Genomic DNA, 16,467 nt, shown 5'->3' on the forward strand with positions numbered 1-16,467 from the left:
TTCTGTTTTTAATGTTTAATTGAGCATGGTGTTGGAGCACAGAGACACCTTGCACCCAGCCTGACTCCACACGCAGCAGCCTCCACACTCATTGCAGGCACGGTGGGTCCGCCTCAGAACAAAGCTACAACCTATGGACCCCTATTTTTACTGGAATTCTCCCGTCTCTGAGTGCCCAACCCGGGAGTGAAAGTTTGGGCCCCAGTCTCTGGCTGGTCTGGTTATACTTACTGCAAGCTCTGCTGTAGCAATAAACTGAAGGCACCCATAAATTGGATGAACCGGTATCAAATACAACGGTGAAATTCTGAGGAGGTGTGCCGATCAAAATCTCCCCTGCATACTGAGTCTGCAAAGAAACAGGAATGATAACATAAATGTAGGTAGCACCAGATTGCAGTGAGGTCTATGTCTATCACAGTGGCACAGTGGTTAGCACTGCTGCCTCACAGCGCCAGGGAGCTGGGTCCGATTCCCAGCTTGGGTCACTGTGCAGAGTTTGCACATTCTCCCCATGTCTGCGTGGGTTTCCTCCCCGTGTTCCGGTTTCCTCCCACAGTCCGAAAGACGTGCTGGTTAGGTGCATTGGCCATGCTCAATTCTCCCTCTGTGTGCCCGAACAGGTGCCGGAGTGTGGTGACTAGGGGATTTTCACAGTAACTTCATTGCAGTGTGACACTAATAAATAAACTTTAAAATTTTATCCAATAAAACACTTATTGATCGACCAGCACTGACACTCAAGAAATTCAATTTCTAAACTTTGAACAACTAAGAGGGAAAATCAAAAGCAGAAAATGCTGGAATATCTCAGCAGGTCTGATGTTGGGGGTGGGTTCAGGAGCCCAACAACACACTTGCTTCCTGTTTCCCACTCCCAAAGCAAAAATTCATCCCTAGATTTCTTTCAGTGGCTTGTTCCTGTGTTTGTCCATTTTTAATTATTGTGAGTGCTCTCTGTCACAAAGCACAGGGTATTAGCACAGGGTATTAGCACAGTGGCCTGAAGCACTTCCTCAACCTCAGAGTGAACTGAAGAAGAGTTGACTGGGATATCCCCTGAAAGACAAATAAATCAATAAAAGCTACACTCTGGGCTTTATATCAGTTTCATCGAAAACACCAGCGAAGAACTCCAGGTAATTTTTAAACCTGAATTGACGAACATTTCAAAATGAGTTAGGGACAGATTGCCAACAGCCGCAGACTATACAAGGGCCCTTTCCTTAATGAACGCATCACAGACAGAGTCAATGAGCTCAGGGCAAGGTATGTGAATGATTTGCTATGGCTATCGCCAAGTGTTAAATGTCCTGCTCCCATTTGTTCCTAGTTATTCCCAACTGGGAATAACTTTCAGCTTCTCAAGGCATAACCCTGAACCAACGTCCCAGATCAGGCATTGATAATTATGGCACAATCTTCTTCACAAGTATCTTGGTAGCTTTACAAAGAATCTCCAATAGTATTTATTTAACATGTATTTATTTAATAACCATTTTGTCTTGTTATGCCTCAGTACTCTGTGCAGTAACTGTTATGTTACTGATGGAGATGGTACAGTAAGTCTGAATGCTGCACGCACCATCATCCTCATGAATAAGCTGCAGTATAAGAGTAGGGAAGTCTTGCTGCAACTGTACAAGGTACTGTACAGATGTGGTACTGGTAAGACCACATCTGGAGTACTGTGAGCAGTTTTGGTCTTCGTATTTAAGGAACTACACCATTTCAGTGGAGGCAGTTCAGAGAAGGTTCACTCGGATGATCCCTGGTATGGAGGGATTGTCTTATGAGGAAAGGTTAAATGGGTTGGGACTCCACTCATCGGAATTTGGAAGACTGAGAGGTGATCTCACTGAAACATATGTGCCGGAATTTTACCGTCCTGGCTTTCCCGACCATGGAAAGGTCCGTTGACCACAGGCGGGATTTTCCAGATTCGGGATCAGCGAGGCCGTAGAATCCTGCCCGTAGGATTCTTAAGATTAATGCTGAGAGGATGTTTTCCCTCACGGGAGAGTCTAGGACCAATGAGCATCGTCTCAGAATAAAAGGGTGCCACTTTAAGACAGCAATGAGGAGGAATTTCTTCTCTCAGAGGGTTGTGCGAATTTGGAGCTCCTTGCCACAGAGAGCTGTGGGGACAGAGTCCTTGTGTATATTTAAGACTGAGATTTTTGGTCAGTAAGGGGATCAAGGGTTGCTGGGAAAGTGGATGCGAGTAATGTTGGATCAGTCATGATCCTATTGAATGGCGGAGCAGGCTCGAGGGGCCGAATGGCCTACTCCTGTTCCTATTTTTTATGGTCTTATGGTCTTATCATAGCCTTTCAGTCCTGACACATGTCAGGTCTCATTGAACACAATGGAAAGTCAACAGGCCAGTCCGTAATTCCTCACTCAGGTTGAGGAACAATTTTAGCCACAATTTATTACTTCACTTCCGGCTTCGATCACGGGGAGAACATACAAGTTCTTTTGAACTTATGAACTTCCCTCTGATGATCGCCGCCCTCCTCTGGTTTAGTTGCCCAGATGTATTGATGGCATTATGTCAGTACTAATGGAGATTTCATGTTACTTAGTTCCAAATCCCAATCTCTGGAATTCAACTTTCAGATGATTAGGAATGTGATGGCCGTCAGTGAAATATTTGTCCGGACAGACTTACATCCATGTAATTGAGAAGCGGCTCTGTTGATTTTTGTATGGCAGAACATTCCTGAGCTTGACCCAGCTGGACCATATCCATCTTATGGTGCTCCCAGAAATAAGAAAGTATCCCTTTTTCTTTCATTGCTTGCTTGATAGACTTGTGCTTCTTCAGCGGGATTCTGCCAAAGAATATTCGGAAAATCAGATGAAGCCACAATTTCTGGTTGGTCATTAGTTCATGATCTACTTGCTTAACATTAGCCTGCAAACGATCAAAATTTTGTATGTGCACAAAGCGTGTATCCTAAATTCTTTTATTTGTGAAGTGTCTTTTAGGCATACAAGCTTGAAGAAGTGAAAGATAGCTCATAATTAGCTGGCTCATCCAAATCTTTGGTCTTTTATTGCAACAAGCCACCCCTTCCCATACACAGATGACCCATGGAAAAGGCGACAAAGCAGCAGAGCCATCAGGCTGGACTCCAGTTCTAGCTTCCACTGCCTGGCTTTCTAAATTGTAACAACGTGCAATATTACCCAACAATAGATCCCAACCTCAGCTGCAGAAAAGCACCTTCTGTAGAACCCCTACAGTGCAGAAAGAGACCATTGGGATCATCAAGTCTGTACCTACTCTCACCCAGGGGGCATCCCACCCAGGCCCACCCTATCCCCATAACACCAGGCATTTACCATGGCTAATCCACCTAACCTACACATCTTTAGATACTAAGGGGCAATCTACCTAATCTGCACATCTTTGGATGCTAAGGGGCAATTTAGCATGGCCAATCTACCTAATCTGCACATCTTTGGACACTAACGGGCAATTTACCATGGCCAATCTACCTAATTTGCACATTTGTAGACATTCAGGGGAAATTTAGCATGGCCAATCCACCTAATCTGCATTTCTCTTGACACTGAGGGTTAATTTAGCATGGCCAAACCACCCAACCGACACATCTTTGTACTGTGGGAGGCAACCAGAGCACCCGGAAGAAGCCCACGCAGACACGAGGAGAATGCGCAAATTCCACACAGTCACCCGAGGCCGGAATTGAACCCAGGTCCCTGGCGCTGTGAGGCAGCATTGCTAACCACTGTGCCACCGTGCCACCCCTTCTTTGTAAAGGTGTGAGATTCTTATAACGGCCAACCTCTAAGCTTCTGGGAGTATGCTTTAATTGAGAAATTAGGGCAGTACTGTGCTTTGGGACATCAGATTAAGAAACTAAAGGGATAAGAAAATTGATTGTAACACAGTTAGCTAGTTGAGCTTCCTCATCCCTATGGAAAAATTATTGATGTTAATGAAAATAGCATAAAAAAAAGGAACAGTGCCTCAAACCAGCTCTGCCATTCAGTAAGGTCATCACTAATTTCCTACCACAACTCCACTTTCCCACTCGACCCTCATATTCTGTGATTGCATTTGCATGTACACTCAATAATCAAATATCCACATTCCTCTGGAGTAGAGAATTCCAAGGATTCACAAGTCTCTGAGTGTAGAAGTTTCTTCTCATCTCAGTCCTAAATGGACGACCCGTTCTCTGAGATTATGACCCCAGCTTCTTGACTCTCTGGTGAGGAGAGTTATACAAGGTGTCCTGGTGGAGGGTTAAACACACACATACACACACTCACAGACAGACACACACAGACACACAGACACAGGCACACACACACAGACACACGCACGCACACACAGACACACACACACAGACACACACACATACACACACACACAGACACACAGACACACACACACAGACGCACACACCTCCTACACACACACCTTCACACACACACACAGACACAGCCACAAACACACACAGATAGACACACACACACCCCTACAGATGCACACAACAGACACAGACACAGCCACAAACACACACACACACAGACACACACACACCCCTACACACAGACACACACCCCTACACACACACCTACACACACACCTCCACACAGACACACACACACATTAAAAGCAAAGCTGAAATTATAAAGTGGTGAAGCAATTAACCATTCTGCACTGGTTTATATCAACAGAATAACTTCATAAAAAAATGTTCCGCTTTGTTACAAAGAACAAAGAGCAGTACAGCACAGGAACAGGTCCTTCAGCCCTCCAAGCCAGCGTCGATCACGTTTACCTGTCTAAACCAACTGCTTATATCCCTCTATTCCCTGTTTGTTCAGATGCCTATCAAGATAAGTCTTAAATGTGGCGAACAAAACTGCCTTTACCACCTCACTTGGGACTGCATTCCAGGCCCCCACCACCCTCTGTGTAAAAAAACTTCCCCCGCACATCTCCACTGAACCTTTCCCCCGTTATCTTGAACTTGTGCCCCCTTGTAATTGTCATTTCTGCCCTGGGAAAAAGCTTCCAACTGTTCACCCTATCTATACCTCTCATAATTTTATAAGCTTCTATCAGGTCGCCCCTCAGCCTCCGTCTTTTCAGGGAGAACAATCCCAGTTTGTTCAATCTCTCCTCATAGCTAATACCTTCCATACCAGGCAACATCCTGGGAAACCTTTTCCGCACTCCCTCCAAAGCCTCCACATCCTTCTGGTACTGTGGTGATCAGAATTGGACGCAGTCCAAATGTGGCCAAAATAACTTTTATACAACTGTAACATAATTTGCCAACTTTTATATTCGACGCCCCGTCCGATGAAGGCAAGCATGCCATATGCTTTCTTCACCACCTTTTCCACCTGTGCTGCCACTTTTAAGGATCTGTGGACCTGTACTCCCAGATCTCTCTGAGTGTCTATGCTCCTGATGGTTCTGCCATTTATTTTATAGCTCCCGCCTGAATTGGATCTACCAAAATGCATCGCCTCGCATTTGTCTGGATTAAATTCCATTCGCCATTTCTCCGCCCAATTTTCCAGTCTATCTATATCCTGCTGTATTCTCTGACAATCTTCATCACTACCCGCAACTCCGCCAATCTTAGTATCATCCACAAACTTGCGAATCAAACCAGCTAAGTTACCTCTTGAGGCATTCCGAAAGATGGAAACAGCAAAGAGCAAGGATTATCCACTTCATGCTGCCTTTCAGATCAGGGCCAGCAAGTTGAATATCGGCAGGTTCAAGCACTCCTAACCCTTCTGGTGAAACACTCCTTCGGTTCAGGTTCCGGAGCACTATAGCCCAGAAGTCGATACAAAGACCAACCCCGAGTGCAAAGTCATGAGGAAATCAAATAGCTTTTTGCTTTGTATGGATTATCAGCCTAGCTTTGTTTAAATAGGCAACTGAGAAAGTTTAGGTAAATTTTCCAACGGTGTTGCTCCTTTGTTAAGTCCAATGCAATTGGAAAATGTATTACTTTAGCATGAATCACTGTGATATGAAGGTGCAATAGTTGCACCCAGTAAAATTATCAGTGGCCTGTGGTGAACCAGGTGAAAGATTTAACCTAAGTAGTTGGGTTCCCAGCTCAAATAATCAGTGTTATATCTCACATAGTATTGAATGACTCAGCCTCTATTTGCCAATGTGAGGGTACAGGCGGCTAAATAAATATTTATCATTTATTCAACCAACTAAATAATGGGATTGATACAAAGACAGAAAATGCTGGAAAATCTCAGCAGGCCTGGCAGCATCTGTGGGGAGAGAATAGAGCCAATGTTTCTGGGTCTGGATGACCCTTCATCAGACATAAGAGCAAAGAAAATCAGCAGCGATTTATACTATTGGGGTGGGGTTGGGGGGGGGGCGGTTGGGGAGGGGGTATGGAATTGGACAAAAGGGAATGAGGGTTACAGAAGGCTGAGAAGGTGCTAAGAGTGTCCATTAAGTGATCAGAATGCGAGAATGGCAGAACAGAAGTACAAATTGTTGAAGGACTGTGGCAGTTGCACTGAAAGGGGTGGGAGGGGAGATGGGGGTGGGCAAAGAAGGAGAGCTGGAATGGAGAAGTGGAAAAATAGAAGTGAAAAAGAAGGATGATAAGATGGATGAATGAGATGAAATGGAACAAAATAAATGGAAATTTTGTTTCAGAGTCCGCAATATTTTGCTTTTATCTCAATGGGATTGAAAGTTGGGCTCACGACCCTGGTTGTCTTGCATTCCCTGTGAGCCTCAGAAGGTTTGCTGATGCACAGTTTTTTGGAGCTCACATCCATAGGTCATAGAAATACACATGATCTTGAATCTGCAGTGTGTCAGTTAGTACCCTGAGCTGAAAAGAAAGGCTATGACATCTTGGGCATGCACAAATGCTGCCAGCAGGAATTCACAGCAGGTGGCTCCACGTAGCTGGAATTTCTGATCACAAATCGTCTCCCTGGAAGCAGCATCTCGCAAATGTACAAACCTCACCACTGTGGTAGTGTGGCCCCTTTAAGGGGGCAATCCCCGTGGGGCATGTGATCGGGTCGGACCTATGGAGTAGCAGTGCAGGAAGCCCAGCCAATTGCCATGCATCCTGGGTTGGGGAGGATCCTCAGCTGGAGCCAGGGAAGAGTGGAGAGTAGTCATGTATTCAGTTCTTTCATATCCTTTGTGCTGATAGGCTGCTATTGATATATTTTATATTTAAGGGGAATATTTTAAGATTCAGCTTTAATCTATAAGCAGTTGGTATGTCTGGGAGGAATACAGCTCAGATGCTGGAAGAGCAGGATGATTACTCATTTTAGCCATATAGGGTGGGATTTTATGGCCTCGCTCGTCCCAAAACTATAAAATACCACCCAAGGTCAAGGGACCTTTCCATATTCTGCCCCTCGCCCGCCCCGATTCCCGCGGCGGGCAGGGTGGTAAAATTCCGGTAACAGTGTTTACTTAGGAGAGAGCTAATGGAATTTTGTTTATAGATGGATATTTCCCTTGTGGTTTTTGATTTAGTTGATGGACAGGGTCATGTGATAATGTAGTCAATGGGAGGAGCAAGGTGTGTCACAGAGAAAAGCAGCTTCCAGTTCTAACTGGGTTTGTTTAAAACCAGAGGTCCACAAGCTGCTCTGGAAATCTATGGGTGGCATTTTCCCGTCCCACCCACCATGGAAATTATAGCAGGTGGGGGTGGACCATGCAAAGGTCCATTGACCTCGGACGGGTTTTCCAGTCTTAGGGCAAGTGAGGCCGGAAAACCCCACCCTAACTCTCTCTGAAAGCTTCAAGACAGTGTACACAGCTCATAGCAAGTATATTTATGGTTGCTAACTGTACTTAAAGTGGAATTTAGGTCTGTAAGAGAATGTTGCATATTTGGAAATAAAACAGTGATAAGTTAGAACTTGAAGATGTCTTCTTTAATTTTTTAAGTATTGTTAAATTGTTAATGGTTAAGCTGTTCCCTTTGTTAGACTGATATTTAAACTGTGTTATCAATAAAGTTTGTTTTGATAAAAGATTCCTAATTTGTCAGTGGAATTACTCCTGGAATGTAGTATCCTTTCCTCACATTTATGCTAAAATAGAAACATTGTTGGGGTTTAGTCTGGTGTCCTAATGTAATTTGGGATTCTGGTCAAGGACCCAAACACCTTGTTTGTATGTATCTATTTACTGTTGGTAATAATACTTTTCTCACATTAAGCCACAACAAATCACCTTTGAAGTATTAAAACCACCCCGGAGGACAAGAGCAGAGGTACATGGAAACACCACCACCTTCAGGTTCCCCTCTGAGTCACACACTCTCCCAACTTGAAAATTTATCCCAATTCCTTCATCATTGCTGGTTCAAAATCCTGGAGCTCTTTGCCGATAGTGGGAGTACTTTCACCACATGGACTTCCAGTAGGTGGCTCACCACCACCTATCTTCCCAGAATCAATTAAAAATAATCACTGTCAGATATATACAACCAGTAAGCAAGACTGTTTGTCAACAGTACACATTCAGAAAGCTAATCCTATACATCGGTTATCCCACCCTGTTTTTACTGTATCTAAACCATTTTATTTATGCACACATCAATAAAGTGCCCCTGACAGTCTGTGTCAGGTGGAAAAGTTCCCATGGCACTATCTATTCAAAGAGGAACAGGCAAATTCTCCGGGTGACCCGGGCAATATTTATTTCACAACCAGACTCCTTCAACGAATGATAAGGTCATTTGTTTTGTTGCTGATTTTTGAAGCTTACTGTGCACAAATTGACTGTCCATCTCCTACATTGCAATAATGACTACATTACAATAGTGACTAAGTTACAATAGTGACAATGTTACAATAATAACCACATTACAATAATGAGGACATTGCAATAGTGACTACGTTACAATGATGACTATATTACAATAATGATTACATTACAATAATGACTACATTGCAACAGTGACTACGTTACAATAATGACTACGTTACAATAATGACTACATTACAGCGATGATTATATTACAATAATGACTCCATTGCAACAGTGACTATGTTACAATAATGACTACATTACAATAATGACTACAATCCAACAGTGACAACGTTACAATAATGACTACATTACAGTAATGATTATATTACAGTAATGACTATATTACAATAGTGTCTACATTATAATAATGACTACATTACAATAATAACTACGTTACAATAATGACTACATTACAATAGTGACTACATTACAATAATGATTACATTTCACAAGTAACTATGAAACATTTTGGAACATCCTGAAATTTTAAAGGGGTTAAATGAATAAGTCTTTCTTTTAGTTTTCTTTTACAATATACTGTTTTTTTGTTGATGAAATACAATAGTTGGGCCACTCAATATTTAAATGTGATGTTTTCCACCTCAGTAGCAATAATAGGAAGGCAGATTGTGATTTGAACGGGTGTAAATGGAGAAAGGTGGATACTCAGCAAGACCTTGGTGTCCTCGTGCATCAGTCGCTGAAAGTAAGCGCGCAGGTACAGCAGGCACTAAAGAAGGCAAATGGTATGTTTGCCTTCATAGGGAGATGACTTGAGTATAGGAATAGGGATGTTTTAACTGCAATTGTTTAGGGTGTTGCTGGGGCCGCACCTGGAATATTGTGTGCAGTTTTGGTGCCCTTATCTGAGGAAGGATGTCCTTGCTATAGAGGGAGTACAGCGAAGGTTTACCAGGCTGATTCTTGGGATGGGAGGACTGACATATGAGGAGAGACTAAGGGCCCGATTTTACCAATCAGAGCCTAAGAGCGGGATCCGGGCGTAATATGGATCCGAGCCCGGAATCCTCTTTGCAGAGCACCCATACGCGTTTTGCCGGCTCCGGCCCGATGCGCGCTGTCGGTGGTGCTTAGCACTGGCGGACCGATCTGAGTTGTGAGCTGCGCATGCGCAGTTCAAAAAAAATCCGAAGCAGCGCGCCCAGGCGCGAAATATAAAACAGCAGAGAGATCAGAGAGGGGGGGACGGATGGACTTGGGAGAATCTTGCAAACTGCTAATAATGTAGCATCCTCTTTGTGCTGCCTAATTATCTATGAGAAAGGTAATTCAACTGCAGTGTCCTAGTGAGCAAGTAGTGACCTGTATAATACATTTGTGATCTGTAACTGGATTGTTGATGCTCCAATGTTCAGAGTCCTGTGGTGAACTTGGCAGAATTGTCCCCGTGGTGGAACTTGGTTGGAAATAAGATTCAAGGAGATTACTAAATCTGGGAAACCAACCATAGTGAAAAGAAGCTTGTATTGGCAACTCTTCTCTCACATTCCATGGCAGATGTGCCCCTACTTATGAATGTGATTTGCATGGGCAACGTTGGGTGCAGCTAATCTGCCTCTGGAGCAGCCTTGGATCCTTTATCATCTTGTTTTCATCTGAACATTGCACAGAATTAGAGGAATCCCCTTTGGAAGATAATGTCAAAATTATAATCGCAGGAACTAAAAACCTGACAGTCAAAAATCTGGGATAATATTCCAGAACATGGATGGGGGGACATACATTTTGAAATATTATCCCAGATTTTTGACTGTCAGGTTTTTAGTTCCTGTGGGTGGATTGGGGGGAGGCGGGGATGAACGGATGTTGGAGTCATGCAATGCTGCTTGCCCCTAGCACATCGACAGTCACAGCCCCCCCATGCCCCCCAGCCCCCCCAGCTACATGCAGCACACAGCCACAGCCCCTGGTAACATTGGAAGGCTGCAGCAGTGCTCTCTGCACTGTGTGCACATCTTCAGCCTTCAGCCTGAAGTGAGCTGCACTGCAGGACCTGAGGTCCGTGCTACCACACGGACACCGGAGTTCGTGCACAGCAACAGCCCCCCCTCCCCCCCACACACTCGCAGAAACGCCACGGACCCGGGACAGCGGAATGGCCGCGACTCAAGACACACGTAAGTACCGGGGAGCCTCCGAACGCAAAGCGCCTACCCTCTCGCCAACCCTCACTGAGGAAGCGCCGGCTTCCGACTTTTATTTACCAGGTCGTTAAAAACGCGGACGCAGATTGGGCCGCACGGTGGTAAAGTGGGATTTGGCGGTAGAGTTGGGCGCGCGCTTCATTAAGTCGATTTAAATACATGCAAATACATTTTAATCAGCGGGCCGCCCGATCCAGCCCACGCCCGAATCGGGTGTTGGTAAAGCCGCGCTCTGCTCGGAATCGGGTGCGCAACGCGTTAAAGGCCCGATGCCCAACTTTACCACGATTTTGGTAAAATCGGGCCCTAAGTCAGCTAGGATTGTATTCATTGGAGTTTAGAAGAGTGAGAGAGGATCTCATAGAAACTTCTAAACTTCTAACAGAATTAGACAGGGTAGATTCAGAAAAAATGTTCCTGATGGTGGGGAGGGGGGTGTCAAGAACTAGGGATCATAGTTAGAGGATAAAGGGTAAACATTTTAGGATTGAGGTGAGGAGAAATTTCTTCACCCCGAGGGTGGAGAATCTTTGAATTCACTACCATAAGAAGTAGTTAAAGCCAAAACATTGTGTGATTTCAAGAAGGAATTAGATAAAGCTCTGGGGGCTAAAGGGATCGAGAGACATGGGGGGGAAGGCGGGTAAAGCTATAAAATTTGGTGATCAGCCATGATCATAATGAATGGCGGAGCGGCTGGAAGGGCTGAATGGCCTACTCCTGCATCTAAGAACATAAGAAATAGGAGCAGGAGTAGGCCATCTAGCCCCTCGAGCCTGCCCCGCCATTCAATAAGATCATGGCTGATCTGAAGTGGATCAGTTCCACTTACCCGCCTGATCCACATAACACCTAATTCCCTTACCGATCAGGAATCCATCTATCCGTGATTTAAACATATTCAACGAGGTAGCCTCCACCACTTCAGTGGGCAGAGGATTCCAGAGATTCACCACCCTCTGAGAGAAAAAGTTCCTCCTCAACTCTGTCCTAAACTGACCCCCCTTTATTTTGAGGCTGTGCCCTCTAGTTCTAGCTTCCTTTCTAAGTGGAAAGAATCTCTCCACCTCTACCCTATCCAGCCCCTTCATTATCTTATAGGTCTCTATAAGATCCCCCCCTCAGCCTTCTGAATTCCAATGAGTACAAACCCAATCTGCTCAGTCTCTCCTCATAATCAACACTCCTCATCTCCGGTATCAACCTGGTGAACCTTCTCTGCACTCCCTCCAAGGCCAATATATCCTTCCGCAAGTAAGGGGACCAATACTGTACACAGTATTCCAGCTGCGGCCTCACCAATGCCCTGTACAGATGCAGCAAGACTTTTATATTCTATCCCCCTTGCGATATAGGCCAACATCCCATTTGCCTTCTTGATCACCTGTTGCACCTGCCGACTGGGTTTTTGCGTCTCATGCACAAGGACCCCCAGGTCCCTTTGCACAGTAGCATGTTGTAATTTTTTTTCTTTTAGATAATAATCCAATTTGCTATTATTTCCTCCAAAGTGAATAACCTCGCATTTGTCAACGTTATACTCCATCTGCCAGATCCTCGCCCACTCACTCAGCCTGTCCAAATCTCTCTGCAGACCTTCTAGGCCCTCCACATGATTCACTTTTCCACTTATCTTTGTGTTGTCTGCAAACTTTGTTACCCTATTTTCAACGTATGTTTCTAATATAACATGATGCTCAGTGTGGGTTGTGCTGGTGGGGGGGGGGGGGGGGGGGGCGGTCATAGTTCAAGTTCTCCCTCACGGAATACTTACAGCCACACAAATATATTGATAGTTGCTGAAATATGATCTGTATTTTTCCATCATAAGGCAGAAGAGTTAAAGACACAAATTTCAGCTTTTGCAAATGTGGACTCAGTTTTTTGTGTTTTAGAGATTTTCGGAAAGCCAATTAATTGGCATGAAAAGCACATTTATTTGTCTGTCAACCTTTGCATAGTTGGATGTGGAAAGGATGCTTCCTCTAGTGGGTTAGTCCAGAATTAATTGTTTTCCAAATATTCGATACACTTAATTTTCTCACACCTTCTACCCGGAACTTGCAGTAGTAATAACCACGGGGATTTTAAAAATGTTTTATTTATTAGTGTCACAAGTAGGCTTACATTAACACTGCAATGAAGTTACTGTGAAAATCCCCTAGTCGCCACACTCCAGCGCCTGTTCAGGTACACTGAGGGAGAATTTAGCACGGCCAATGCACGTAACCAGCACGTCTTTCGGACTGTGGGAGGAAACCGGAGCACCCGGAGGAAACCCACACAGACACAGGGAAAACGTCCAAACTCCACGCAGACTGTGACCCAAACCTGGAATCGAACTCAGGTCCCTGGCGCTGTGAGGCAGCAGTGCTAACTATTTGTTGGTAATTTCACATTACAAAACCCGATCTTGGTGTGAGCATCCCCGTTTAGTTCATCTGCTGTTACTGAAGAATGCAAACCACTGTGCCACCGTGCTGTCCTCGAGATGTATAGATTAGTGAGTTTGCTGGATAGCGTGCAGGGGTGGTCCTGGGTAAGATCTGTCAGTGAGTCAATGCAGACTGAAAGGTAAATGTGAGGTCATCCATTTTGGTAGGAATAACAGCAAAATGGACTATTATTTAAATGGTAAAAAATTGCAGCATGCTGCTGTGCAGAGACCTGGGTGTCCTTGTGCAAGAATCACAATAAGTTGGTTTGCATGTGCAGCAGGTAATTAAGAAGGCAAATGCAATTTTGTCCTTCATTGCTAGAGGGGTGGAGTTTAAAAGCAGCGAGGTTATGTTGCAACTGTATAGAGTGTTGGTGAGGCCACACCTGGAGGGCTGTGTAGAGTTTTGGTCTCCTTACCTGAGAAAGGATATACTGGCACTGGAAGGGGTGCAGAGGAGATTCACAAGGTTGATTCCGGAGTTGTGAGGGTTGGCTTATGAGGAGAGACTGAGTAGACTGGGGCTATACTCATTGGAATTCAGAAGAATGAGGGGAGATCTTATAGAAACATATAAAATTATGAAGGGAATAGATAAGATAGAAGTAGGGAAGTTGTTTCCACTAGCAGGTGAAACTAGAACTAGGGGGCATGGCCTCAAAATAAGGGGGAGGAGATTTAGAACTTAGTTGAGGAGGAACTTCTTCACACAAAGGGTTGTGAATCTGTGGAATTCCCTGCCCAGTTGAAGCTACTTCACTGAATGTTCTTAAGGCAAGGATAGATAAATTTCTGAACAGTAAAGGAATTAAGGGTTATGGTGAGCGGGAGGGTAAGTGGAGCTGAGTCCACGAAAAGATCAGCCATGATCTTATTGAATGGCGGAGCAGGCCCGAGGGGCCAGATGGTTTACCCCTGCTCCTAGTTCTTATGTTCTTATGTTCAGACACAATGGGCTGAATGGCCTCCTTCTGCACTGTAGGGATTCTATGATCATTCCAGAGAGCAGTGGAGGCTGTTGCATTGAATAAATTCAAGGCTGAGGTAAACAAGTTTTTGATGTACAAGGCAATTAATTAAAGGTTATGAGAGGCAGGCAGGAAAATGAAGTTGAGGCCCCAATCAAGTCAGCCATGATCTCATTGAAATATGGGGAAGTCTAGAAGGGCTGATTATCCTACTCCTGGTCCCATTCCTAATGTTCTAATGTAAACCAACGTTGGCCTTGAAAAGCAAATTATACTAATAACTCATTGCCTCAGAAGAACATTTAGAAGTTGCAGCTTTAAATAAAATCCTGTCAAGGTTTTAGTTCTGATATTTATGATTCTGCATTAACTCCATCTCCCAATTTGAATTTTGCTTTTCATGCCTTGATTTGAATCGGAGTTATATTCTCTACTTTTTACTTCCTGCATTGCTGTCTGCGACAACTCGTCATTCACATTGGATGCTCAGCCTACCTGTCGCCCGCCCTGCATCTGACCACCATTCATCCTCTGTGGAAGGTTGAAACAGACATTGGGAAACAGGAAATCTGCATTCTAGACTCGATCAACTCTGTCTCGGTGGATAACTTTAACTAAAGCCACCAGGCAAAGTTGTCCCATTGCTACTGACTTGAAAATGTGGGCTATCGTTTCTCAGAATCTTGGGAGACATTGCTGGCCACTTTATAATATCTAGACCAGGGTCCACTAAAATCCAGTCTGAAATGGAAAAAGGATCCAGCATCTTGAATCAACGGGAACTTGCATTAGAATTATTCTGATACATAAACAGAACCAGAACTAGACTTCATCAGGCTGTGCTGGTTGTGTGCCTTTAAGAGGTGTATGTTGATCATGTTTCTCTGCAGGATGTTTTTGGCAGGACCTGGAATTTCGTCGGCACCATATTGTCTGTAGCCAGTGTCCTTTATTGCTGCTGGGGCAGTATGATTGATATCACCTTGATTTTAATCTGGGTTAATGCAGTATTCTGTGATTTTGATGGTCCCTTGGGATTGCAGAATGGTGATTGATTGGGGTGATTGACAGGGAATTGTCATGTGGTTAGGGACCGCGATGCTTCGTAGAAAAGTTCAGTTTGTGGTTTCGCTTTCAGTAGCAGCTTGAAGTGGAGAGAAGAAACAAATGCTCTTTCCCTCTCTCTGAAGTTGGAGTTTCTGTTCTCTGTGCGGCTCTTTTAGGAAGCTGCCCAAGATTAAGTTTACCTCTCTGACGTTGGGCTGTTTTAAGTATGGCCTTCTCTCCAAACCTTTCTATTTTTTACTTCCTGCATTGCTGTCTGTGACAATTCGTCATTCACATTGGATGATTAGCCTGCCTGTTGCCTGGATTTCTGTCCATAGGTAGTACAAATCTGAAGATCCAGCATCACATGAGCATACTTGCTCGTTGTGCTAAGTCAGAAGAAGGGCATATGTTTGTGGGATGGTGTTTAACTTGGAACAACAGAGGTAGCTAGCTGTTAAGGATTATACTGTGTCATGTTTAAGTCTTGTAATTGGTAAAAGTTATGCTAATTCTTTTTGTTATATTGTAACTGTGTTCTTAAATAAACTTTGTTTGATACAAGCTTCCTAGTGGGTCACTTGAATCATAGCTGGAATGAAACACCTTATGCTCACTCTAATGCCTAAATCAAATGTAAAATTTAGTTTCCAGGCTATCTTCATAAAACAGTTGGAGTTTCTGGTCTGGGTCTTAACATGGCCATGTCCAAATTTCAGAGGATATTATTCAACAAGCACTTCTCCTGTGACGCGCAAATTCCTACCCGTGTTTGGCAAACTTTGAAATGAGTGGATCACCTCTCAAGCAAATCAAGTGAAATGAATTCAGGCTCCGCCCACACGCGCACGCACGCACACGCACACACACGTAACAGGAACAAGAATAAGAAACAGGAAAACTGGGAGTGTGCATTTCATGATAATATTTTATTGAATATTTTCAAGAACTATACCCATGAAGAGATTCCAAAGGAGAGAAGAGGCTGCTGCGTGATGTTGGGATTACATTTTA

At 44.1% G+C, this 16,467-nt stretch overlaps 1 protein-coding gene across 1 annotated transcript in view; it reads right to left on the reverse strand.

Annotated features, from left to right (window-relative positions):
• Positions 1 to 5,734, reverse strand: part of LOC144479236 (cathepsin E-A-like) — a 29,029-nt gene extending 23,295 nt beyond the window's left edge. Inside the window, exons 1-3 of the mRNA XM_078197904.1 lie at positions 5,679 to 5,734; positions 2,675 to 2,837; positions 232 to 349 (exon numbers count right to left, since the gene is read on the reverse strand). Coding sequence (XP_078054030.1) covers positions 232 to 349; positions 2,675 to 2,837; positions 5,679 to 5,734 — 337 coding nt within the window. The remainder of the gene's footprint in view (positions 1 to 231; positions 350 to 2,674; positions 2,838 to 5,678) is intronic.
• Between the last annotated feature and the right edge of the window lie 10,733 nt (positions 5,735 to 16,467).

The sequence above is a fragment of the Mustelus asterias genome, chromosome 25 (genome assembly GCF_964213995.1).
Source record: "Mustelus asterias chromosome 25, sMusAst1.hap1.1, whole genome shotgun sequence".
Classification (NCBI taxonomy): domain Eukaryota; kingdom Metazoa; phylum Chordata; class Chondrichthyes; order Carcharhiniformes; family Triakidae; genus Mustelus; species Mustelus asterias.